We start from the raw sequence: 27,866 nt of genomic DNA, 5'->3' as shown, positions 1-27,866 counted from the left end.
CTACCACAGTGGGCCATTAAGCTATTGTGTCAATAAAGTTTATTCAAACAAACAACCGGACGTCACATCACAATGGCGGCCAGCACAACAGTGACAGTTCTGACTCCCAATGGAAGAAGACAAACCGTAAAAATATCGCCAAACACACCTTTGCTACAGGTAGGTAGTAATAAAGATGATTTCCTGCTCTCCCAGTCTGCGTTGAAAGGAACTTTCCTCCTTTTCTAGGTTATGAAAACGAGAGTGATCTTTCCATGTCGGCTGAACAATGACTGTTCAGTTTAGCCTGCTCGTTTCTCTCTCTGGGACTGCACAAAGTAAGTTGCTTCACTAGCTAACTTGTTTAGCTGATAGATAACCAATACTTTGTCTTTAGGTCCTCGAAGACGTCTGCAAGAAACAGGGATTTAATCCTGACGACCACGGTCTAAAGTGAGTTGAGAGCTTTGTTGTTAGCCTAGCTAGCTAACTTGGTCGCTAGACGACGTGCTAGCTCTGTGAACTGAAAGACTAGCTAGATATCCTCTTTATTACAACATTTGCCGTGAACGTTTTGTAGTGGTACCCAAATCATCAAACTGAACTATGATGAAGCTGTGATTGAGAGAGTGGAGGGGGAGTGATGGCTAGTTGTGTGCGCGCTCTGTCCATGCCCTTTATGTACGGGGCTCCGAACACTGCCCTTTCACTAAAGCCTCGCGCATCCATCTATCTATCCATCCATTCATGCATTCCTTTGACAGATTTCAGAGGAACGTTCTGGACCTGTCGCTCCAGTGGAGGTTTGCCAGCGTACCAAACAATGCCAAGCTGGAGGTGGTGCCCAGCACCCGGAAACAGACAGGGACCGACAGCCAGGTGGGTGAAACAACTAACGTGTGGCGTGCAGTATGACTATGTCCAGTTAACAACATCCACTTTACTACTTCTGCTTCATTATGGTCATAACAACATGACTGCTGCATTTGATTTACTGTTCCATATTACCCCTTTGGATGTCAGACTGAGTACCTCTCTCTCTCACACTCTACCCACTCTCTTTATATTCCTCTCTCTCTCTGTCGCCCCTTCTTCTTCAATGAGGTTTAACAGCGGTTGGCATCCAATAAATGTTGCATTACCGCCACCTACTAGACTGGAGTACAACTCCCTTATACTTTGCTTAAAAAAATAAAATACTCTACCATCTAACACTCTCAAAAAAATAATAACACCCCCCTACTCCACTATTTGAATCTATTTAGTCCTACCTCAGGCCAACAACCTGAACGGATGGGACACCACCACTTAACACACCCTGTAACTCTTCTGATGTCAAGTCTCGCACACCCAAATACCTCTCTGCAGCTGCCACCACAACCTCAATTTTCTGTGACTTACGTTCCATCCCTGTAGTACAGTTGATAACCGTTGCTATAAATGCTAAGTATCCCTCTGTACTGGTACATATCTACTACTCACACGGCTCCTCTCAGGATCCCTCCCCTTTGACCCATCTTCCTCTACTTTCTTCACTGCCTCAGCATATGGCAACTTCTGCACTACTGTAACCCTGGAAACCTCAACCTGCCTGTCTGTCACTGAACATTTCTGATCCCCAGCCACATGGGCACCCCTACAATTAACACATGCAACTACTTTCCCCAATGCTACACATTCCTTTGTCTCATGCCCTTCTGTACACTTCTCACACACATAGGAACCTCCCTCCTACACACTGCTGCCCATAAGCTTGACACCTGTAACAACGTATTGTATTCCGCACAAAAGCTCGTACAGGATAACTTATGTATCCTAACATCACTTTGTCGGGCAAAGACTCAACATCAAAACTCAAAAGAACAGACAATGACTCCGTATTCCAAGTATACGTCTCCTTATGATAATACTGCACTTCTCCTGACATACATCTTGTTCTTGCCTTCTCAAGGGATGCCATTTAACCGGCTGTCACAATCTCCGTACAATAAGCACGAACCCATCGCCATTTTCAATCTCTCTCTCTCTCTCTACCCCTCTCTCTTTCTCTACCCCTCTTTCTCTCTCTCGCTCTCTCTCTCTCTCTACCTCTTTCTCTCCCTCGTTCTGACTCACAGCTCTCATCGAACATAGTTCCCCTGTTTGTATTCTTACATATTTTTGTTGTTGTTAGAAACACGTTTTAGGCATCCTTTTTAACTCTGTCGGTGTCCTGGGGGAAACATGTTTTCCGTGTTAGCTAGTCACCACAGTGAGTGATAGGTATACAACTGGCTGGGTCTGATTGGTAAACAACTGGCCGGGTCTGGATTAAGTTAACACATGTCATCATCCATCTGGGATGACGTCTGCTGTTTCCACTGGGGTTCTGAGAAGAGGTCAGGTCCTTTCTTAATGACATCATCAATCTGCTACCTGACAGCACCCGTGTCATCAACATGTGCCAAGTGACACAACATACTAACAACATGCATGTCGAGGTCACGTTCCACACCACCATAGACAGTCAGACACCATAACATAGTGAAATTCAATTGGCCTTAATGGCCATGTACTCTTATAATCTCCTCCGGCACAGCCAGAAGAGGACTGGCCACCCCTCAGAGCCTGGTTCCTCTCTAGGTTTCTTCCTAGGTTCCTGCCTTTCTAGGGAGTTTTTCCTAGCCACCGTGCTTCTACATCTACATCTGCATTGCTTGCTGTTTGGGGGTTTGGGCTGGCTTTCTGTATATCACTTTGTGACATCTGCTGATGTAAAAAGGGCTTTATATATACATTTTATTGATTGATTGATGACATTGGCTGTTTGTTTATGGTACAATGCATTTAACAGCCGTGTGAGTGTGGCTGGGTTCATGTCTGATCATTCTCTCAAAATGTGTTTTGTAAAACAATGTGTTTATATGTAATATGTTGTTAAGACTGTGTGTGGGTTATTTACATGTTACAGAGTCTAGATGTGGCAGACTATGAAAGCATTCTTACTGTGGTAAACAGTAACAACGTGGCCGTGTGTGTCAGAGTACAGATAGAGTAGCATGGTGTTTGAAGCTGTGCCCGTGTTGTGCTATAAACTTTAAAGTATTTAGGATAAAAATCTCTGTGATCATGGGTGTAGTTCTCTGGATGACTTCTGGCTCTGTGTGTGTTCTGTTTTCTGTGTGTGTTCTATAACAGTGTGTTGTATTCTCTCTGTGTGTTCCTCAGGTGCGTATTGCCCTGCAGATGGAAGATGGTTCCAGACTCCAGGGTTCTTTCTCCAGCGGACAGACACTGTGGGAGCTGCTCACACACTTTCCCCAGACCAGGTAGGTAGGTGTGTTTGTCACTGATTGCCCAAGTACAGTATGTTTATTGGAGTGGTCTTGTGTGTGTGTGTGTGTGTGTGTGTGCATGCACGTGTATTCCTCTCTCCAGTTTTGGCAGAGACCGGAGTGAGTGAGGTTTATTATAGTGCTGAACACTGCGATCAAAGAATCACAGACCAGGAGTGTGCCAAGTTACAACCACCTCTCCCCTCCTCTCCTCCTGCACTCTTTTCCTCCTCTCATCCCCCCTTCTTCTATCCCCTGTTTTCTTTCTCCTCTCTCCTCTCCAACCCCTCTACTCTCTCCTCTCCAACCCCTCTACTCTCTACTCTCCAACCCCTCTACTCTCTACTCTCTCCTCTCCAACCCCTCTACTCTCTACTCTCTCCTCTCTCTGCTCTCTGCTCTCTCCTCTACTGTCTCCTCTCTACTATCTACTCTCTACTGTCTACTACTCTCGACTCGACTCTATTCTCGACTCTCGACTCGACTCTCTACTCTCGACTCGACTCTCGACTCTACTCTCTACTCTCGACTCGACTCTACTCTCGACTCTACTCTCGACTCTACTCTCGACTCTACTCTCGACTCAACTCTCGACTCTACTCTCGACTCTACTCTCGACTCGACTCTCAACTCTACTCTACTCTCGACTCGACTCTACTCTCGACTCTACTCTCGACTCTACTCTCGACTCTACTCTCGACTCTACTCTCGACTCGACTCTCAACTCTACTCTACTCTCGACTCGACTCTCGACTCGACTCTCGACTCTCGACTCTTTACTCTCGACTCTACTCACGACTTTCCATATTGCCTTGAGTTTAGGAGCTCAATCTTTGCCAAGCTCATGGCACGCCCTTCACCCCCCTTCCTCACTAATCCCCAACCTGACCCACCCCCCTCCCTATCTTTCTTAGGGCCCTAATAAAATCAGCGTTGTGGAAGGGATCACGGAATCCAGACATTAAAACGGAATTCAACAATATTCAACATTTTATTGAATTTAGTAGGAAATCAACTAAATGTAATCAACTTAGTAGAAAATTAATTAATTTGCCAAAGTTAATCATAAGACATGAACAAGATGCATCAGTGATTTCTATTTTCCTGCAACTTTCTGAAATGGAAAAGAAATGCCCCTGTGTGTGGGGTGTGGGGTGTGTGTGTGTGTGTGTGGGGGGGGTGTGTGTGTGTGTCCGTGTGTGTGTGTGTCTATACTTTGTGTGGCCGTCAGCGACGATGCTAATGATAACCTTCTTCTGGTAGAGATGGAAAGGTTTTCCCCAAAACCTTCTCAATTAAATGTTAACTACAAAGTAGCCAATGCCAACCTGGCAGAATGATGTCATTAGATCATCAATCCAGTGTCCATTTGTTTAGCAAAACTCTCCAATCACATGAGCGCTACAGAACCATCACTAACCAAACATTTTTACATTGACATTTTAGTCATTTAGCAGACGCTCTTCCAGTTAGTGCATTCATCTTATGATAGCTAGGTGAGACAACCACATCCCAGTCATAGTAAGTACACTTCTCAATAGAGAAGCTATCCACAAAGTCAGAGCTAGAAAGAGGGAGGGGTTATTTTAGATACTCTTTGAAGAGGTAGGGTTTCAGGTGCTTTCAGGAAATGGGCAGGGACTCTGCTGCCATAGCTGGGAAGCTGGTTCCACCATTGGGGTGTCAGGACAGAGAAGAGCTTGGACTGGGCTGAGCGGGAGCTGCCCTCCCGTAGGGTTGGGGTGTAGGGTTTGAGCATAGCCTGAAGGTAGGGAGGGGCAGTTCCTCTTGCTGCTCCGTAGGCAATCACCATGGTCGTGTAGTGGACTACGATCTCTTCCTGGTGCTCACTTGCATTAAAGGGTAACTTCACCCCCCCCAAAAAAATAAAATAAATATATATATTATTTTCCCAGGCCTTAAAAGTGGTCCCCCGAGGTGGTTTAAGCATTGTTGTGGACCGAACATCCAATGTAGTTGTTTTTGAAAGTGGAAACCTGAAATAAATGGGAAAAACGGAAACCTGGAAAAGCAAAACGGAGAAAACTGAATTTAGGAAAAAAAATACATTTTATAGAGCCCTACTATCTTTGAGACCAGCTGTCCGTCCGTCACCCCTTTCATCCTCTCTGTGATGACATCTTTGCCACGGAAGCTTCCAGAATGAATGTTAGCTCCAGGTCCATTATGGTTCAGTGGTTTTTATGTAGACAAACACATGTACCACACACACATCTGTGACACACACACACACCCCGTTGCTCACACGTTGACTCACTTACTACTTCACACCTAACAGCTGAGACCACCCAGGTGTTTCACAGAATCCCTCTTGTTTTCTCTCATCCTCTGTCTCTCTCTTTTCTTCTCTACAGAGCGTCTGAGTTGTCTGAATCAGGATCCACTCCTGTCTGTGTTTACATGAGAGATGAGGTATGGCGTATCTCCCCCATCTCTCTCTCATCTCTCTCTCTCTCCCCCCTTTCTCTCTCTCCTTTCTCTCTCGCCCCTCTCCCCCTCTCTCTCTCCCCCTCTCCCCTCTCTCTCTCCCCCTCCCTCTCTCTCTTTCCCCCTCTCCCCCTTTCTCTCTCTCCCCTCTCCCCCCTTTCTCTCTCGCCCCTCTCCCCCTCTCTCTCTCCCCCTCTCCCCTCTCTCTCTCCCCCTCCCTCTCTCTCTTTCCCCCTCTCCCCCTTTCTCTCTCTCCCCCCTCCCCCCTCTCTCTCACTCTCTCTCCCCCCTCCCCATCTCTCCCCCTCCCCTCTCTCTCTCCCCCCTCTCTCTCCCCTTTCTCTCTCCCCCCTCCCCCTTTCTCTCTCTTTCCACCCTTCCCCCTTTCTTTCTCTCTCCCCCTCCCCCCTTTCTCTCTCCTCCCTCCCCCTCTCTCTCCTCCCTCCCCGCTCTCACTCTCTCTCCCCCTTTCTCTCCCTCCCCGCTCTCACTCTCTCTCCCCTCTCTCCCCCTCCCCCTTTCTCTCTCTTTCCCCCTCTCTCCCCCTCCCCCCTCTCACTCTCTCCCCCCTCCCCCATCTCTCCCACCCCCCTCTTTCTCTCTGTTGATCAACGTTTGATGATGACACTGACACGTGGGTGTGTGTTTAGGTGAGTGGAGAGGATGCTCTAAAGAAGGCCACTCTGAAGTCTCTGGGACTCACAGGAGGAAGTGCCATAGTCAGGTTGGTTCCTCGACAACATATCCTCAACATTTACAGCATACATTATAGCTATGAGCTATTACTTTTTTTGGTGTTTTATTAGGATCTCTATTAGCTGTTGCAAAAGCAGCAGCTGCTCTTCCTGGGGTCCACACAAAACATGAAACAACATGATGTAATACAGAACATTTAATAGACAAGAACAGCTCAAGGACAGAACTACATAAAACATTTTTTATTTAAAGGCACACGTAGCCTACATATCAATACATACACACAAACTATCTAGGTCAAATAGGGGAGAGGTGTTGCTTTATCTGTTTTTTTAAACCAGGTTTGCTGTTTATTTGAGCAATATGAGATGGAACAGAGTTCCATGCAATAATGGCTCTATATAATACTGTACGCTTTCTTGAATTTGTTCTGGATTTGGGGACTGTGAAAAGACCCCTGGTGGCATGTCTGGTGTGGTAAGTGTGTGTGTCAGAGTGGTGTGTAAGTTGACTATGCGCACAATTTGGGATTTTCAACACATTGTTTCTTATAAAAAGAAGAAGTGATGCAGTCAGTCTCTCCTCAAATCTTAGCCAAGAGAGACTGGCATGCATAGTATTTATATCAGCCCTCTGATTACAATGAAGAGCAAGATGTGCCGCTCTGTTTTGGGCCAGCTGCAGCTTAACTAGGTCTTTCCTTGCAGCACTCGACCACACGACTGGGCAATAATCAAGATAAGAGTAAACTAGAGTCTGCAGGACTTGCTTTATGGAGTGCTGTGTCATAAAAGCAGAGCATCTCTTTATTACAGACAGACCTCTCCCCATCTTTACAACCATTGAATCTATATGTTTTGACCATGATAGTTTACAATCTAAGGTAACGCCAAGTAATTTAGTCTCCTCAACTTGTTCAACAGCCACACCATTCATTACCAGATTCAGCTGAGGTCTAGAACTTAGGGAATGATTTGTACCAAATACAATGCTCTTAGTTTTAGAGATGTTCAGGACCAGTTTATTAGTGGCCACCCATTCCAAAACAGACTGCAACTCTTTGTTAAAGGTTTCGGTGACTTCATTAGCTGTGGTTGCTCATGCGTATATGGTTGAATCATCAGCATACATGGACACACATGCTTTGTTTAATGCCAGTGGCAGGTCATTGGTAAAAATAGAAAAGAGTAGAGGGCCTAGAGAGCTGCCCTGTGGTACTCCACACTTTACATGTTTGACATTAGAGAAGCTTCCATTAAAGACAACTCTTTGAGTTCTATTAGATAGATAGCTCTGAATCCACGATATGGCAGAGGTTGAAAAGCCATAACACGTACGTTTTTTCAACAACAGTTTATGGTCAATAATATCAAAGGCTGCACTGAAATCTAACAGTACAGCTACCACAATCTTCTTATTTCTTTCATCCAATCTTCAGTCATTTGTCAGTGCAGTGCATGTCGAGTGCCCTTCCCTATAAGCATGCTGAAAGTCTGTTGTTAATTTGTTTACAGAGAGATAGCATTGTCTTTGGTCAAACACAATTTTTTCCAACAGTTTGCTAAGAGCTGGCAGCAAGCTTATAGGTCTGCTGTTAAAACCAGTAAAGGCCGCTTTACCATTCTTGCGTAGCGGAATGACTTTGGCTTCCCTCCAGGCCAGAGGACAAAGACTTTCCTCTAGGCTCAGATTAAAGATATGACAGATAGGAGTGGCTATAGAGTCAGCTACCATCCTCAGTAGCATTCCATCTAAGTTGTCAATGCCAGGAGGTTTGTCATTATTGATCGAAAACAATAATTTTCCCACCTCTCCCACACGAACTTTACAAAATTCAAACTTGCAAGGCTTTTCTTTCTTTATTATTTTTTTATGCATGAATACGACGGCTCACTGTTCATTGTTGGCATTTCCTGCCTAAGTTTTCACACTTTGCCAATGAAGTAATCATTAAAATAATTGGCAACATCAAATGGTTTTGTGACGAATAATCCATCTGATTCGATGAAAGGTGGAGTTGAATTTCTCTTTCTGCCCATAATTTCATTTAAAGTACTCAAGTTTTTTTTACATCATTCTTTATATCATTGATCTTGGCTTCATAATACAGTTTCTTCTTCTTTTTGTTGAGTTTAGTGACATAATTTCTCAATTTACTGTAAGTCAACCAGTCAGATGTGCAGCCAGACTTATCAGCCACTCCTTTTCCCCATCTCTTTCAACCACACAGTTGTTCAATTCCTCATCAATCCATGGAGCCTTAACAGTTCTAACATTTAGTTTCTTAACAGGTGCATGTTTATCAATAATTGGAAGAAGCAATTCCATAAATTCATCAAGTGCATCGTCTGGATGTGCCTTATTAATCACATCAGACCAACATACATTTTTGACATCATCCATCTTTTGTATGATCTCTTATACACTATTTTAGGCCCAGCTGTTGGAAACTTTGGCTTTCCTGGATATAGCCACTATATTGTGATCACTGCATCCAATGGGTACGGATACAGCTTTAGAACAAAGCACTGCCACTGATGGGGAACAGAAGGGTGGCTATGGTGATGGTGATGAAGATGAAGAGTATGTAGATGATGTCATTCCTCTCTGCCTTTCTACAGGTTTTTACTGAAGAAGACCAAATCGCCAGGCAACGGAGACGATGACGGCATGGAGACGGCTTCCACGGCGACAGATCCCATCGCCAAGGAAACCAAGCCCCGCCCGTTACCCCCCTTCGAACCACCTCTCTCACAACCAGAACGTGCGGAGCTGCCGTCAATCAAAAAGGAGAGCCCTGATAGGCCGGTTGAGACTGCGGATGCCCCAGTCCCCTCGGCCGCTGGCAGTACACTTCCTGGCAAACAGGAAGCGGAAACGGTTCCAAACTCCCAAAATGCGGTGCGGCCTAAAAGCAGTCCCTTCGGGGGAGTGAAGAGGGAGGAAGAGGGGGATGGAGAGAGGGCGGGACCATCTGGTCAGTGCTCCGCTCATCCTTCCACCTCCTCCTCTTCCTCTCCTCCCTCCGCTCCCTTCATCCCTTTCTCTGGAGGGGGTCAGAGGCTGGGGGGTCCGGGGGCGAGCGGAGTAGGAGCATCATCATCATCACTACCATCAGTGGTTGGAGGGCCGCCCAAAGCCAAGAAATCTAAACCTGACAACGCCAAGGTGAGACCTGTACCTACTACCCAATGTCTTCTCAATGTACTCTGTTGATAAGAAATGGTCAAGTGAATAGATACATTAATGAATGAGTGATCGATGGTATGTTCTAGATGTTCCTGTTCTGTTTCTATCTCTCAGCGCCAAGCCAGTGACAAACAGGATGACTGGGCTGTGGTAGAGGAGTTTCTGGAGGTAAAGTTGATCGTGTTGATGTTGTTCAGCTGGGTTGAAGAGACCATTTCATTAATTGAATACTTCCATGGAGAAATCTCTGTCTTTTACTCAGGCCTGTTGAGTGTCTCCCCTATTGTTTATATAGAAACAGTCAGACAGACCAACACACAGATACTGCTGTCACCTCTCCAGACAGATACACATTTCTACTGCTGTCACCTCTCCAGACAGATACACATTTCTACTGCTGTCACCTGCTGTCACCTACAGACAGATACAGTCCTTTACATTTCTACTGCTGTCACCTCTCCAGACAGATTCAGTCCTTTACATTTCTACTGCTATCACCTCTCCAGACAGATACAGTCCTTTACATTTCTACTGCTGTCACCTCTCCAGACAGATACAGTCCTTTACATTTCTACTGCTGTCACCTCTCCAGACAGATACAGTCCTTTACATTTCTACTGCTGTCACCTCTCCAGACAGATACAGTCCTTTACATTTCTACTGCTATCACCTCTCCAGACAGATACAGTCCTTTACATTTCTACTGCTGTCACCTCTCCAGACAGATACAGTCCTTTACATTTCTACTGCTGTCATGTCTGCAGCCGTTGAGATGTCTCTCTCTCTCTCTCTCTCTCTCTCTGTCTGTATGTCTATGTCTCTGTCTCTGTCTCTGTCTGTGTGTCTGTCTGTCTGTCTCCTCTACAGCCGGTGGACAGGGAACCCCTGATCTACCACATGGACTCTGGGGCGCGTCGCTACGGCAACGAACAGGACTTGCCAGACGAGTTCTTCGAGGTGACTGTGGACGACATCCGCAAACGCTTCGCTCAGCTGAAGAGTGAGAGGTGAGACTCATTTGGGAAGGAGAGACTGAGAGCGAGAGGAAGACGGGAGGAGAGGTGGGGGAGAGAAGATAATAAACATGGAAGGAGAGCGGAAGGAAGAGGGGGAAATGGAGAGGAAATGAAGTGAGAGGTGACACTTTGGGGAAGAGGGAAGGAAAGATGGAGAAGAAATGAAAAGTGAGAGATGACACTTTGGGTAAGAAGGAAGAGGAAGGAGAGATGAAGAGGAGAGAAAGTTGCTTGGGTTTTGATTTGTATAGAGCGAGAAAGCGTCAGTGAGATTGAACAAGGGAGATATGGAGAGACTGAAAAGAGATCTCATCTCTACTAAACAGTCAAATGTCATTTACATTTGAGTCATTTAGCAGACGCTCTTATCCAGAGCCAATTTCAGGATCTATTAGGGTTAAGTGCCTTGCTCAAGGGCACATCGGCAGATTTTTCACCTAGTCGGTTTGAGGATTCGAACCAGCGACCTTTCGGTTACTGGCCCAATGCTCTTAACTGTCATGAGAAAATCTGGGATCTGTTTTTACCTCCTGGATTTAGTTTGTTAGGATTACCCAATGAGGTCATGTATAAACAAAAGTAAGAAGAGCAGATCTGGGATCAGTTTTTACCTGCTAATGGTTAAGGTCTGAAAGCAGTCAGTTGGGGAATTTCTAAATGGGTTTATATATAAACTCAAATTATAGTATGCCAATGACTTAATTAGAAGTTTGGAGTTAGACTAGGGAATGCTGCGAAAGGTTGCTCTGTGTGTGCGTGCGCCTGATTGCTTCTTTACGAGGCCTTCTTCAAAATAGATGTCTGCCTCCCTGATCCCTGTGTGACACCACACTAGACAGATTATCACGGCTAGAATTACATTGACCACAGTGATCTAACACACACACACATTAAAAAGTCAACTGTAAATCATCTCTCTCCCCCCGCTCTCTCTCTCTCTCTCCTTCTCTCCCCCTCTCCTTCTCTCCTCTCACCCCCTTCTCTCTACTCCCTCTCTCCCCTCTCTCTCTCACCTCTCTTCCCTCCCTCTCTCCCCTCTCTCTCTTTCCTCTCTCTCCTCCATCCCTCTCGCTTCTCTCTCTCTCTCTCTCCTTCTCTCCTCTCACCCCCTTCTCTCTCTCCTCTCCTCTCTCAATTCAATTCAATTTAAGGGCTTCATTGGCATGGGAAACATATGTTAACATTGCCAAAGCAAGTGAAGTAGATAGTCAACAAAAGTGAAATGGACAATAAATATGACCAGTAAACATGACACTCTCTCTCCTCCCTCTCTCTAGGAGGGTGCTAGAGGAGGCTCCTCTGATGACTAAAGCTCTGAGAGAATCTCAGATGAAGGATAAGATGGACAGATACCCCCGAGTGAGTTGTGTGTGTGTGTGTGTGTGTGTGTGTGTGTGTGTGTGTGTGTGTGTGTGTGTGTGTCAGATACCCTTTAGTTGAAAATTGATTTAATTCATGAATTGGAATTTCTCCTAAATGTATATGGACTTGACCACTAACCTGGAGGTGGATGCCAATAGTAGTCCTGAATCTGTTACTACAGTAACATTAGCAATACAATAATAAGACGTGTGTGTGTGTCCAGGTAGTTCTGAGGGTCCAGTTCCCTGACAGACGTGTTCTACAGGGATTCTTCAGACCTCTAGAGACAGGTAGATCTCTCTTCCTCTAAACCCTTCTCTCTCTCTCTATCCCTCTCTCTCTCTATCCCTCTCTCTCTCTTTCTTTCTCTCTCTCTCTCTCTCTCTCTCTCTCTCTCTCTCTCTCTCTCTCTCTCTCTCTCTCTCTCTCTCTCTTCCTCTGTCCCTCTCTCTCTCTCTCTCTCTCTCTCTCTCTCTCTGTCTCCTTTTATTAGTAACTATGTACAGTGTTGACTCTAGAGACAGGTAGTTGATATCTCTCTGACATTGGAATGAAACTGTGACCATAGAGATGTGATGGAATAACCAGGTGGTGTTTTCAACTGTCCGTCCAGTTGCTGCTCTGAGGCACTTTGTGAAGAGCCACCTGCAGGACCCCCAACTACCCTTCTACCTGTGTGAGTATCGTTACTCTCTCTCTCGCTCCATCTCTCTCTCTCTCCATCTCTCTCTCGCTCCATCTCTCTCCATCTCTCTCTCGCTCCATCTCTCTCTCTCTCCATCTCTCTCTCTCTCCATCTCTCTCTCTCTCTCTCTCCATCTCTCTCTCTCTCTCGCTCCATCTCTCTCTCTCTCCATCTCTCTCTCTCTCCATCTCTCTCTCGCTCCATCTCTCTCTCTCTCTCCATCTCTCTCTCGCTCCATCTCTCTCTCTCTCCATCTCTCTCTCTCTCCATCTCTCTCTCTCTCTCGCTCCATCTCTCTCTCTCTCCATCTCTCTCTCGCTCCATCTCTCTCTCTCTCTCTCCATCTCTTTCTCTGCATCTCTCTCAATCAATCTAATTTATACTGAACAAAAATATAAATGTCTGGCCTCTTTTATTTCAGCTCATGAAACATGGGACCAACACTTTACATGTTGGGTTTATATTTTTGTTCAGTATATTTATAAAGCCCTTTTTCCATCAGCAGATGACACAAAGTGCTTATACAGAAACCCAGCCTATAACCCCAGAGAGCAGCAATGCAGATGTAGAAGCATGGTGGCTAGGACAGAGAGGGGGGCGGGGCAGGGAGGGAGGGACGATGCAGCACGTCCGGTGAACAGGTCTGGGGTCCAGAGCCACAGGCAGAACAGCAGAAACTGGATTTGCAGCACGACCAGGTGGACTGGGGACGGGGACAGCCAGGAGTCCTGAGGCATGGCTCTAGGGCTCAGGTCCTCAGGGAGAAGGGAGGGAGGGGGGAGAGGGAGAGAAGAATCTCTCTCCATCTCTCTCATTTTGGATATAAATATCCTTTCCTCTCTTCCAGTCATCGCTCCTCCTAAAACCATTCTGGAGGACCCAACAGCCACCCTCTTCCAGGTAAGGCTCCTGTCACACCCACCCCCCCCCCCCTCTCCTACATCTCTTCTTTATATATCTCTTCCAGGTAAGGTTCTTCATATCTCTAAAGAATGGAATGAAATTGGACTGGTAAACTTGATCAGTGTAAAGTATTAATTAGGGTTCTAGTGGGGTTGAAACAGCATAGAGACAGTGTTAGAGCCGATTTGGGCATATTTTGTATAAAAGACTGAACATACTGAGCTCCATGTACATTTGTGTAAATATATTAAATATTAATGTATATGATGAAATATTAGGTACGTACCTTTATGATTTATTTACCGGATTGAGATATATTCCTTTGTTATTAGTGTAACTCAGTTTTTGGCCCCCCCTCTTGCCCATTCATTGTACTGTGTTAATTGTGTTAGTATAAAGGCAGGAAGTTGGGCCTTCGGGGGGAGGAGTCCTTGCTAGATGCGGGAGCGGTATAGTTTTTTGACCATATAGACATACAGAAATACAGACAGACAGGTCATATTATATTATGTATTTGCATTTCAAGTAATCTCTGCTTTAAGTTGATTGGAGAATACCTTTTTGTTAGATAAGAAGAATAAACATTTTTTGTTGCACTATATCCCTGGATCTCATTGAATGTTTGGCTGTTTGGAAACGTTGAGTGTGGACTGTATGCGTCCGAAACAACCCCGCTTCAGGCTAGGGCAGTGGCTATGGTAAAGAGGAAAGGAAGCCACTACAGACAGAAACCATACACAATAACAACAACTACCTAAATGTTTCACTTTTTATTAGGTGGGAAAAAGACTGCACACACAACACAAGGAATTGTCATGTGCTTTAGAAAAATAACTTTCCCTCTCTCTCTCCCTCCGTCTGTTGCTCTCTTCTCTCCTATCCTCTTTCTCCTCCTCTCTCTGTGTCCTTCCTCTGTTTTGATCTGGGGTGAGGAGAGAGAAAGAAGGGGGAAGGGGGGAGGCAGTGTTTGATGTTGAGAGCGAGAGAGAGAGAGAGATATATATATATATATATACTGGAGCCATTTTCATCTCACACACAATCTTCAATCACTTTGTGTCATGTCACAGAAGGAATGTTTCCCATCCCAACAATCCTTTGATACCAGGCCTCCCCCTCTATCTCTCCCCCCGCCTATTGAGACGTCCAGTGCCAAAGGGAGCATGGTGTGCCCAGGGAGAGATTGGTGGAATGTCTGTTATCCCATTGATACACATTGTTTCCTGTTCAAAGAGCCTCTAATAATAGTAATTAACAGCTCTTCCCATAATAGAAACCAGGGGGACCAGAGAGAGAGGGAGGAGGAGGGAGAGAGGTAGAGAGAGGACAGCGGGGGGAGGACTGAGGGTAGAGGGGTAGAGAGAGGACAGAGGGGAGAGGACTGAGGGGAGAGAGGTAGAGAGAGGACAGCGGGGGGAGGACTGAGGGTAAAGGGGTAGAGAGAGGGGAGAGGGGTAGAGAGAGGACAGAGGGGGGAGGACTGAGGGGAGAGAGGTAGAGAGAGGACAGAGGGGGGAGGACTGAGGGGAGAGAGGTAGAGAGAGGATGGGGGAGAAGGGTAGAGGGGTAGAGAGAGGAGGAGGGTAGAGGGGTAGAGAGAGGACAGGGGGGAGGAGGGGAGGGGGTAGAGAGAGAGGACGAGGGATGGAGGGGTAGAGAGAGGACGGGGGGGTGAGAGGGGTAGAGGGAGGACGGGGGGGTGAGAGGGGTAGAGAGAGGACGGGGGAGGATGGAGGGGTAGAGAGGACGGGGGGTGAGAGGGGTAGAGAGGACGGGGGAGGATGGAGGGGTAGAGAGAGGACGGGGGGATGGAGGGGTAGAGGGAGGACGGGGGGGTGAGAGGGGTAGAGAGAGGACGGGGGAGGATGGAGGGGTAGAGAGAGGACGGGGGGAGGATGGAGGGGTAGAGAGAGGACGGGGGGAGGATGGAGGGGTAGAGAGAGGACGGGGGGGTGAGAGGGGTAGAGAGAGGACGGGGGGTGAGAGGGGTAGAGAGAGGACGGGGGAGGATGGAGGGGTAGAGAGAGGACGGGGAGGATGGAGGGGTAGAGAGAGGACGGGGGGATGGAGGGGTAGAGAGAGGACGGGGGAGGATGGAGGGGTAGAGAGAGGACGGGGGAGGATGGAGGGGTAGAGAGAGGACGGGGGGAGGATGGAGGGGTAGAGGGAGGACGGGGGGGTGAGAGGGGTAGAGAGAGGACGGGGGAGGATGGAGGGGTAGAGAGAGGACGGGGGGGTGAGAGGGGTAGAGAGAGGACGGGGGGGTGAGAGGGGTAGAGAGAGGACGGGGGAGGATGGAGGGGTAGAGAGAGGACGGGGGAGGATGGAGGGGTAGAGAGAGGACGGGGGGAGGATGGAGGGGTAGAGAGAGGACGGGGGGAGGATGGAGGGGTAGAGAGAGGACGGGGGGAGGATGGAGGGGTAGAGAAAGGACGGGGGGAGGATGGAGGGGTAGAGAGAGGACGGGGGAGGATGGAGGGGTAGAGAGAGGACGGGGGGGTGAGAGGGGTAGAGAGAGGACGGGGGAGGATGGAGGGGTAGAGAGAGGACGGGGGGAGGATGGAGGGGTAGAGAGAGGACGGGGGAGGATGGAGGGGTAGAGAGAGGACGGGGGAGGATGTAGGGGTAGAGAGAGGACGGGGGGAGGGTGGAGGGGTAGAGAGAGGACGGGGGGATGGAGGGGTAGAGAGAGGACGGGGGAGATGGAGGGGTTGAGAGAGGACGGGGGGGATGGAGGGGTAGAGAGAGGGGGGGGTGGAGGGGTAGGGAGGACGGGGGGAGGATGGAGGGGTAGAGAGAGGACGGGGGGAGGATGGAAGAGAGGACGGGGGAGAGGGGAGGGTAGAGAGAGGACGGGAATATGGAGGGGTAGAGAGAGGACGGGGGGAGAGGGGAGGGTAGAGAGAGAAGGTGGGAGATGGAGGGGTAGAGAGAGGACGGGGGGAGGATGGAAGAGAGGACGGGGGAGAGGGGAGGGTAGAGAGAGGACGGGAATATGGAGGGGTAGAGAGAGGACGGGGGGAGAGGGGAGGGTAGAGAGAGAAGGTGGGAGATGGAGGGGTAGAGAGAGGACGGGGGGAGAGGGGGGGGATGATATGGGGTGTGTCTTTATCCTCAGCAGACAGTACTAGAGATGTTTTTAACTGTCTGTCTGTCTGTCTCTCAGGTGAACAGTATGGTCAGAATAATCCAACTTTACTCTTCCACACTCTGCCTGTCTGTCTTCACCACAGATAGTTGTCTCCCCTGTAATCACCAGTCTAACTGTCAACCATTAGAACCATCAGCACCATTAAAACCTTTAACTTTAAGGTGTTGGGATTGAGGGGTTGGGTGTTTTGCTCTCATGGTTTTCCCAACCGCTTGATGAGCTCTCGTTTTGTGGTTCACTTCAAACTGAACTGTGAGCCGCCATGTTTGGTGATGGCAAAGAAGTTGTTTGAGCGCTATAAGTAGATTTATTTCAAACTAGCGTCTCTCCTCCTCTCTCTCCAGGCTAACCTATTCCCTGCTGCCCTGGTGTACCTTGGTTCTGAGGTCAAGACAGGTCAGTCTCCTGTTACCTCTCTTTGATTCAAACACGTTGACATGAAGGAGGTGAGTCTGGTGATGATGATGATGATGAAGGAGGTGTGTTCTCTCTTCACAGAGAGTTACTTACAGAGAGATCTCCTGGACTCCAGTGTCTCGTCCCTACAAGCAGACCAGGCCATTGCTGGGTAGGTCTACTATTGACATTTAACAACCAAACCAAAACAACAACACGTGTTATTTGTGGTGTGTATGTTGTGTGAGTGTAAGCAGGAGAGGATCAGGAAAGCTTGTTGGTGGAACTGCCCCATCGTCTTGGCAACACGGCTCGGCTGTGTATCCCCGGGCAACTGCTCTATTTTACTGTCACAGCGCTGTCATTGTCGGAATCCCTTTGAAGGGTTCCGACCAAACGCGCACTCGCTCACACACCACTTCCCCATTTCCCAAAAATGCCCCCCCCACCTGTTGCCCTCTACGCCATCAGTCAAGGACACACTCATTAACCCATCTCCCTCTTTCATCCACCCCTACCTCTCTCTACCTCTCCACCCTTACCTCTCCACCCTTACCTCTCTCTACCTCTCCACCCCTACCTCTCTCTACCTCTCCACCCTTACCTCTCCACCCTTACCTCTCTCTACCTCTCCACCCCTACCTCTCTCTACCTCTCCACCCCTACCTCTCTCTACCTCTCCACCCCTACCTCTCTCTACCTCTCCACCTTTACCTCTCTCTACCTCTCCACCCCTACCTCTCTCTACCTCTCCACCCCTACCCCTCTCTACCGCTCCACCCCTACCCCTCTCTACCTCTCCACCCCTACCCCCCTCTACCTCTCCACCCCTACCCCCTCTACCTCTCCACCCCTACCTCTCTCTACCTCTCCACCCCTACCCCTCTCTACCTCTCCACCCTACCCCTCTCTACCTCTCCACCCCTACCTCTCTCTACCTCTCCACCCCTACCCCTCTACCTCTCCACCCCTACCTCTCTCTACCTCTCCACCCCTACCCCTCTACCTCTCCACCCCTACCTCTCTCTACCTCTCACCCCTACCCCTCTACCTCTCACCCCTACCTCTCTCTACCTCTCCACCCCTACCCCTCTCTACCTCTCCACCCCTACCCCTCTCTACCTCTCTCTCTCTACCTCTCCACCCTACCCCTCTCTACCTCTCTCTCTCTACCTCTCCACCCCTACTACCTCTCTCTCTCTACCTCTCCACCCCTACCTCTCTCTACCTCTCCACCCCTACCTCTCTCTACCTCTCCACCCCTACCTCTCTCTACCTCTCTCTACCTCTCCACCCCTACCCCTCTCTACCTCTCCACCCCTACCCCTCTCTACCTCTCCACCCCTACCCCTCTCTACCTCTCCACCCCTACCTCTCTCTACCTCTCCACCCTTACCTCTCTCTACCTCTCCACCCCTACCCCTCTCTACCTCTCCACCCTTACCTCTCTCTACCTCTCCACCCCTACCTCTCTCTACCTCTCCCTACCTCTCCACCCCTACCTCTCTCTACCTCTCCACCCCTACCTCTCTCTACCTCTCTCTACCTCTCCACCCCTACCCCTCTCTACCTCTCCACCCCTACCTCTCTCTACCTCTCTCTACCTCTCCACCCCTACCTCTCTCTACCTCTCTCTACCTCTCCACCCCTACCTCTCTCTACCTCTCCACCCCTACCTCTCTCTACCTCTCCACCCCTACCTCTCTCTACCTCTCTCTACCTCTCCACCTTTACCTCTCTCTACCTCTCCACCCCTACCTCTCTCTACCTCTCCACCCCTACCTCTCTCTACCTCTCTCTACCTCTCCACCTTTACCTCTCTCTACCTCTCCACCCCTACCTCTCTCTACCTCTCCACCCCTACCTCTCTCTACCTCTCCACCCCTACCTCTCTCTACCTCTCTCTACCTCTCCACCCCTACCTCTCTCTACCTCTCCACCCCTACCTCTCTCTACCTCTCCACCCCTACCTCTCTCTACCTCTCTCTACCTCTCCACCCCTACCTCTCTCTACCTCTCCACCCCTACCTCTCTCTACCTCTCTCTACCTCTCCACCCCTACCCCTCTCTACCTCTCCACCCCTACCTCTCCACCCCTACCTCTCTCTACCTCTCTCTACCTCTCCACCCATACCTCTCTCTACCTCTCCACCCCTACCTCTCTCTACCTCTCCACCCCTACCCCTCTCTACCTCTCCACCCCTACCCCTCTCTACCTCTCCACCCCTACCTCTCCACCCCTACCCCTCTCTACCTCTCCACCCCTACCTCTCTCTACCTCTCTCTCTCTACCTCTCCACCCCTACCCCTCTCTACCTCTCCACCCCTACCTCTCTCTACCTCTCCACCCCTACCTCTCTCTACCTCTCCACCTTTACCTCTCTCTACCTCTCCACCCCTACCTCTCTCTACCTCTCCACCTTTACCTCTCTCTACCTCTCCACCCCTACCTCTCTCTACCTCTCCACCCCTACCCCTCTCTACCTCTCCACCCCTACCCCTCTCTACCTCTCCACCCCTACCTCTCTCTACCTCTCCACCCCTACCCCTCTCTACCTCTCCACCCCTACCCCTCTCTACCTCTCCACCCCTACCCCTCTCTACCTCTCCACCCCTACCCCTCTCTACCTCTCCACCCCTACCTCTCTCTACCTCTCCACCCCTACCTCTCTCTACCTCTCCCTACCTCTCCACCCCTACCTCTCTCTACCTCTCCACCCCTACCTCTCTCTACCTCTCCACATTTACCTCTCTCTACCTCTCCACCCCTACCTCTCTCTACCTCTCCACCTTTACCTCTCTACCTCTCCACCCCTACCTCTCTCTACCTCTCCACCCCTACCCCTCTCTTACCTCTCCACCCCTACCCCTCTCTACCTCTCCACCCCTACCTCTCTCTACCTCTCCACCCCTACCCCTCTCTACCTCTCCACCCCTACCCCTCTCTACCTCTCCACCCCTATCCCTCTCTACCTCTCCACCCCTACCCCTCTCTACCTCTCCACCCCTACCCCTCTACCTCTCCACCCCTACCCCTCTCTACCTCTCCACCCCTACCTCTCTCTACCTCTCCACCCCTACCTCTCTCTACCTCTCCACCTTTACCTCTCTCTACCTCTCCACCCCTACCTCTCTCTACCTCTCCACCCCTACCCCTCTCTACCTCTCCACCCCTACCTCTCCACCCCTACCTCTCTCTACCTCTCTCTACCTCTCCACCCCTACCTCTCTCTACCTCTCCACCCCTACCCCTCTCTACCTCTCCACCCCTACCCCTCTCTACCTCTCCACCCCTACCTCTCTCTACCTCTCCACCCCTACCTCTCTCTACCTCTCTCTACCTCTCCACCCCTACCTCTCTCTACCTCTCCACCCCTACCTCTCTCTACCTCTCCACCTTTACCTCTCTCTACCTCTCCACCCCTACCTCTCTCTACCTCTCCACCTTTACCTCTCTCTACCTCTCCAACCCTACCTCTCTCTACCTCTCCACCCCTACCCCTCTCTACCTCTCCACCCCTACCTCTCTCTACCTCTCCACCCCTACCTCTCTCTACCTCTCCACCTTTACCTCTCTCTACCTCTCCACCCCTACCTCTCTCTACCTCTCCACCTTTACCTCTCTCTACCTCTCCACCCCTACCCCTCTCTACCTCTCCATCCCTACCCCTCTCTACCTCTCCACCCCTACCCCTCTCTACCTCTCCACCCCTACCCCTCTCTACCTCTCCACCCCTACCCCTCTCTACCTCTCCACCCCTACCTCTCTCTACCTCTCTCTCTCTACCTCTCCATCCCTACCCCTCTCTACCTCTCCATCCCTACCCCTCTCTACCTCTCCACCCCTACCCCTCTCTACCTCTCCACCCCTACCTCTCTCTACCTCTCCACCCTACCCCTCTCTACCTCTCTCTACCTCTCTCTACCTCTCCACCCCTACCCCTCTCTACCTCTCCACCCCTACCTCTCTCTACCTCTCCACCCCTACCTCTCTCTACCTCTCCACCCCTACCCCTCTCTACCTCTCCACCCCTACCTCTCTCTACCTCTCCACCCCTACCTCTCTCTACCTCTCTCTACCTCTCCACCCCTACCCCTCTCTACCTCTCCACCCCTACCCCTCTCTACCTCTCCACCCCTACCCCTCTCTACCTCTCCACCCCTACCTCTCTCTACCTCTCCACCCCTACCTCTCTCTACCTCTCCACCCCTACCTCTCTCTACCTCTCTCTACCTCTCCACCCCTACCTCTCTCTACCTCTCCACCCCTACCTCTCTCTACCGCTCCACCCCTACCTCTCTCTACCTCTCCACCCCTACCCCTCTCTACCTCTCCACCCCTACCTCTCTCTACCTCTCCACCCCTACCCCTCTCTACCTCTCCACCCCTACCTCTCTCTACCTCTCCACCCCTACCTCTCTCTACCTCTCTCTACCTCTCCACCCCTACCTCTCTCTACCTCTCCACCCCTACCTCTCTCTACCTCTCCACCCCTACCTCTCTCTACCTCTCCACCCCTACCCCTCTCTACCTCTCCACCCCTACCTCTCTCTACCTCTCCACCCCTACCCCTCTCTACCTCTCCACCCCTACCTCTCTCTACCTCTCCACCCCTACCCCTCTCTACCTCTCCACCCCTACCCCTCTCTACCTCTCCACCCCTACCTCTCTCTACCCCTCTCTACCTCTCCACCCCTACCTCTCTCTACCTCTCCACCCCTACCTCTCTCTACCTCTCCACCCCTACCCCTCTCTACCTCTCCACCCCTACCTCTCTCTACCCCTCTCTACCTCTCCACCTCTACCTCTCTCTACCTCTCCACCCCTACCTCTCTCTACCTCTCCACCCCTACCTCTCTCTACCTCTCCACCCCTACCTCTCTACCTCTCCACCCCTACCTCTCTTTCTCTCCAGTATTAGATTAAAAGGGGATGCCAGGGAACCTTCAACCTCTCCCCTACTTCTGTGAGGGAGGGTGAGAGAGGGGGAGTGGGAAAAGGGGGGTAAGAGAGAGAGATATTGACATAGTGAAAGAGAGAGAGGAAAATGGAGAGAGAGAGAGGGACGTATAAGTTATTTATAATGTGGCACCCGCGTCAAAAGTGAAATTTGTTCTGTCAGGAGAGGATGTGTTTGTTCGATCCCCTGGACAGGAAGTCTCCGATAGTGGCGTCCACAGTGTCATGACCTTTCCTAACCTCTGAGGTCACTACTCCTGGCCACATGAAAGAGCCTGAACCCCCTGGGGGACACACAACCACACACTCCACTTCCCAAACACGTCCGTTGCCCCTTCTGGAGAGTCCAAAAATGAATTTCCATGAGTTGGGGGTCTAGAGATGGATTGGTGTGTGTGCGTGTTCAGAATACACATCTGATGAAATCCTGTGGACTAAATGCCCTTCTTTCCTTTTCTGTCTCTCTCCCCCCCCTCAGCTGTATGCCCAGGTCTTCACCCCCCTCCTCCTCCTCCTCTTCCATGGTAACAGAGGAGCCCCTTCCGGACCCCCCCGCTGGGACCAGGGAGGTTGAGGAGGAGGAGGAGGAGCCTAACACACATGGCCAGGCCCCCAAACCAGTCAGGACGGACCCCGGCAAGGTCCCCAAGTGGCTCAAACTGCCAGGTACACTACTGATCAGACCTAACTGTTGAAGGGTTAAAGGGAGAGTCCACCCTAAAAGGACCTACTGTTACCTAACTGATAAAGGTAGCATCAGCAATTTGCCGTCATTGTTAAAGGCAGAGTTCAACTCCAAAATGAGTGTGACAGATGGGCATCCTCTAATTCCACCAGGGCGGCAGGTAGCCTCGAGGTAAGAGCGTTGCGCCAGTAGCCAAAAAGTCGCTGGTTCAAATCCTGGAGCAGACACGATGAAAAATGTGCCGTTGTGCCCCTGAGCAAGGCAGGATATGTTAGGATATGCAACAAACACATTTTCAATTAACACAATTACACACTACTACACACTACAAGTGTAAAATAGGACAAATATAAGCACCTACCAAATTATTATTATTATTATTATTATTATTATTATTATTATTATTATTATTTTAAAGGGAGAGTTCATCCTAAAATTAATGGATTGGCAATTCCTACTTCATCTGTTCTGTCTTCTATTTTATTTGACATTGTAGCTTTCCCTCTTCAGCATGCTAACCCTGTTTACACTGACATAGAAAGGGGTACAAAGGCACTAGGGCTGCATGATTCATCGAATTCAGATCCAAATTGACATGTGCAATATCCATATCGCAAGAGGCTGCGATTTTCTCCTTTCTTTGACACTCAGTTAATACAACAACTAGACTACGGTACCTCCTCCAATGAGATGCTCTAGACTCTGTTCATTCACACTCTACATGCACAGAGGATGCTGACCAATCACAAGCGGGCTCTCTGCATGGCATGCACATGCTGGCCGATGCTGGTGAGGAGAGAAAGGGCTTTACCAAAGACAGTAGAGTGTGAGAAACTCTGTGGCTTTACCTCAGTGTCGGAAACATGAGTGCTGCTAGTGCTAACGAGAACGACGATTTGGTGCCAAAGAAGGACGCATCTTCAGTGGTATGGCAGTATTTCAGCGCATCTTCAGTGGTGTGGCAGTATTTCAGCACATCTTCAGTGGTGTGGCAGTATTTCAGCGCGTCTTCAGTGGTATGGCAGTATTTCAGCGCGTCTTCAGTGGTATGGCAGTATTTCAGCGCGTCTTCAGTGGTATGGCAGTATTTCAGCGCATCTTCAGTGGTGTGGCAGTATTTCAGCACATCTTCAGTGGTGTGGCAGTATTTCAGCGCATCTTCAGTGGTATGGCAGTATTTCAGCACATCTTCAGTGGTATGGCAGTATTTCAGCGCATCTTCAGTGGTATGGCAGTATTTTAGCGCATCTTCAGTGGTATGGCAGTATTTCAGCGCATCTTCAGTGGTATGGCAGTATTTCAGCGCATCTTCAGTGGTATGGCAGTATTTCAGCACATCTTCAGTGGTATGGCAGTATTTCAGCGCATCTTCAGTGGTGTGGCAGTATTTCAGCGCATCTTCAGTGGTATGGCAGTATTTCAGCGCATCTTCAGTGGTATGGCAGTATTTCAGCGCATCTTCAGTGGTATGGCAGTATTTCAGCGCATCTTCAGTGGTATGGCAGTATTTCAGCGCATCTTCAGTGGTATGGCAGTATTTCAGCGCGTCTTCAGTGGTATGGCAGTATTTCAGCGCATCTTCAGTGGTATGGCAGTATTTCAGCGCATCTTCAGTGGTATGGCAGTATTTCAGCGCATCTTCAGTGGTATGGCAGTATTTCAGCGCATCTTCAGTGGTATGGCAGTATTTCAGCGCATCTTCAGTGGTATGGCAGTATTTCAGCGCATCTTCAGTGGTATGGCAGTATTTCAGCGCATCTTCAGTGGTATGGCAGTATTTCAGCGCATCTTCAGTGGTATGGCAGTATTTCAGCACATCTTCAGTGGTATGGCAGTATTTCAGCGCATCTTCAGTGGTGTGGCAGTATTTCAGCGCATCTTCAGTGGTATGGCAGTATTTCAGCGCATCTTCAGTGGTATGGCAGTATTTCAGCGCATCTTCAGTGGTATGGCAGTATTTCAGCGCATCTTCAGTGGTATGGCAGTATTTCAGCGCATCTTCAGTGGTATGGCAGTATTTCAGCGCGTCTTCAGTGGTATGGCAGTATTTCAGCGCATCTTCAGTGGTATGGCAGTATTTCAGCGCATCTTCAGTGGTATGGCAGTATTTCAGCGCATCTTCAGTGGTATGGCAGTATTTCAGCGCATCTTCAGTGGTATGGCAGTATTTCAGCGCATCTTCAGTGGTGTGGCAGTATTTCAGCGCATCTTCAGTGGTGTGGCAGTATTTCAGCGCATCTTCAGTGGTATGGCAGTATTTCAGCGCATCTTCAGTGGTATGGCAGTATTTCAGCGCATCTTCAGTGGTATGGCAGTATTTCAGCGCATCTTCAGTGGTATGGCAGTATTTCAGCGCATCTTCAGTGGTATGGCAGTATTTCAGCACATCTTCAGTGGTATGGCAGTATTTCAGCGCATCTTCAGTGGTGTGGCAGTATTTCAGCGCATCTTCAGTGGTGTGGCAGTATTTCAGCACATCTTCAGTGGTATGGCAGTATTTCAGCACATCTTCAGTGGTATGGCAGTATTTCAGCACATCTTCAGTGGTATGGCAGTATTTCGGCTACAGGCAAACCCGATGTCAACCAAATGCATGTGTTGTGCAAAAAGTGCCTCAGAGTTGTAGCGACAACAAGCGTCAACACAACAAATGGATTCAATCATTAGAAGAATATCTCCTACTTTACGATGATAGAACACCCGACAGCAACAACGCCCCTCAGCCACAACCAGCCACCTACGTTAAACAGGCATTGATTGCCGATGCGTTTTCAAGTGCAACACCCTACGAAAAAAACATCCCGCAGACACATAGAAATCACAGAGGCTATCAGCTGTCACAAAGCCAAAGTAATGATTCCTATTTACACAGTCAGCAAAGACGGCTTCAAGAAGACAAATAAACACTATTTCTCCAAAGTCGCCATCCCAAAACTGTAGAACAAAATCAAGGGAGAAGTTGAAACATGACGCGTTGAATGACTGGACCAGACTCCAACGTTTCGGTAGGCTACGTGCTACATGTTTTTAAGGCACTTTGACTCATTTCAATTCTAATAATGATTCAGCCTACTTATTTCATTTGGTTTTGTATTCAGTTAGCACAGTATGTATGAATTCATATCATCTCATTGTAGAAGTGATGTTCTCTACCCCTGACACTTGTTTTAACCATGTCTGATGGAATTACCAAGTGTTTGAAAAACGCAATTCATAATCGCAATATCTTGCCATAAAAATCACAATTTGACATTTTTGGTCTAAATCCTACAGCCCCAAAAGGCACCCACCCTGTTTACAAGCTTTGATCGATTGCAGTGTTTGCCACATTCCTTCTTACACACACACACACACACATACACACACACTATACTCCGAGGGCCCTCTTTAAAACCACAGTCAATAGGAAGTGTTGTAAGGAAAACATCAGATGAGTCAAAAGATAAGGATGCTGTTCGGGGGGAACGGTACACACACACACACCCACCACACACACACACATTTATTAGTTCAGGATGGTTTCTCCTCCAAGTCCCCTCCACCCCCAGGGGACCTCTGCTGACACGCAGCCCCAGTCAGAGTGCCCCGTTCTGGGCCACATGAAACACGGCAGGCCCCTGTGGTCTGGAGCTCCGGAGCCTAGGGTTGCTCTGTTGTGGTGGAGCTGGTGGTCGCGGTGCTAAAGTTGTTTTGGTTGTGTTTTTCTGTTTTGTTTGTGGGAAGGATGGTCTCGCTAGTTGTTTTAGTGTTTTATGGTGGCATGCGAGCTGTTGCTGGCATCCTGCTCTCTTTATCGAAGAAGGGGAGCGAGGGAGAGGGAGAGAGAATATTGTGGAGGGACACACACTGTGTAGCTTTCAGTGAGACGTGGTCTGTCTGTCTCCCTCTGTCTGCCTGTCTCCCTCTCTGTCTGCCTGTCTCCCTCTCTGTCTGCATGTCTCTCTCTGTCTGCATGTCTCCCTCTGTCTGCCTGTCTCCCTCTCTCCCTGCCTGTCTCCCTCTCTGCCTGCCTGTCTCCCTCTCTGTCTGTCTCCCTCTCTGTCTTTCTGCCTGTCTCCCTCTCTCCCTGCCTGTCTCCCTCTATTTCTGTCTGTCTGGTTGTCTGTCTCCCTGTCTATCTGGTTGTCTGTCTGTCTCCCTGTCTATCTGGTTGTCTGTCTGTCTCCCTGTCTATCTGGTTGGTTGTCTGTCTGTCTCCCTGTCTATCTGGTCTATCTGGTTGTCTGTCTGTCTATCTGGTTGTCTGTCTGTCTATCTGGTTGTCTGTCTGCCTCCCTGGTTGTCTGTAGATCATTATATCAGTTACCCTGATGTGTTCTTTATTCAACACCAGATTCAGTCCAGAACTCTTCCAGATGCTTCCAGACCTGGAATTCTATTCTTCACTCATCACCATCTTGAGCTAAACCAGGACACCCCCCCCCCCCCCCCCCCCCAGTCTATCCCTCTCCATCATAGTGGTCTGTGGTTTCACATATCTTATTGGAAGTGATGTGCCAAAGTGTGTGTGTGTGTTGAGAAGTCAAGAGATTAATGTGTGTTTGTGCCAGTATAATTCAAATTCTGGTTTATCTCAAGATGGTGATGAGTCTGAATAGACAGACAAACAGAATTCCAGGTCTGGAGACGTCTGTTAACACTTTGATATCCAAGCAAGCTTCTTTCTTAACAGTGTATAACGGGTTATAGGCCAAGCAGTTTTTCTGACTGAAAGTCAATATCAAAAGATGCTGATCAAGGAAAACGAATTTCTTTGGACATTGTTCATGGTCGTTAAGACTTTTTTGTCTCAATAAAGTTTGATTAGATCCAACTGTAACTTCCTCTGATATTATGTTTTATTGTCTCCAGGTAAGAAATGAGGATTGTGATCAGATGACTACGGCTACCATAGAGGGACATGCAGAACAGAGCGGACGCCCAAACACACTGTTCCGCCTACCTTTAACATGAAATTCCAGGCTCAAAGTGGATTGTGATGTATTTAAACCCATTGTGAATCCAGAATGCACTTAAAATAGTTTTACAGGAGTTCGAAAACATGAAACAAATGAATAAACACATAGAATAATCTCCATTGCC

General features: G+C 49.0%; 1 protein-coding gene across 1 annotated transcript; it reads left to right on the top strand.

Moving 5' to 3' along the window:
- The first annotated feature begins 55 nt into the window (after nt 1–55).
- Nucleotides 56–27,866, top strand: aspscr1 (ASPSCR1 tether for SLC2A4, UBX domain containing). Its single transcript, XM_084189328.1, has 17 exons — nt 56–159; nt 377–432; nt 744–858; nt 3,187–3,287; nt 5,669–5,726; nt 6,392–6,465; nt 9,059–9,605; nt 9,741–9,794; nt 10,494–10,633; nt 11,920–12,001; nt 12,228–12,294; nt 12,618–12,680; nt 13,537–13,589; nt 17,088–17,139; nt 17,242–17,311; nt 22,578–22,765; nt 27,636–27,866. Exons 1-17 carry the CDS (start codon nt 73–75, stop codon nt 27,644–27,646), a joined length of 1,818 nt encoding a protein of 605 aa, XP_084045454.1. The 5' UTR covers nt 56–72; the 3' UTR covers nt 27,647–27,866.

This window comes from Coregonus lavaretus (genome assembly GCF_964263955.1).
Source record: "Coregonus lavaretus genome assembly, contig: HAP1_SCAFFOLD_3044, whole genome shotgun sequence".
In the NCBI taxonomy this organism is placed as follows: Eukaryota; Metazoa; Chordata; class Actinopteri; order Salmoniformes; family Salmonidae; genus Coregonus; species Coregonus lavaretus.
The sequence above is the reverse complement of the archived record's forward strand: the minus strand, read 5'-3'. Positions and strand labels throughout refer to the sequence as shown.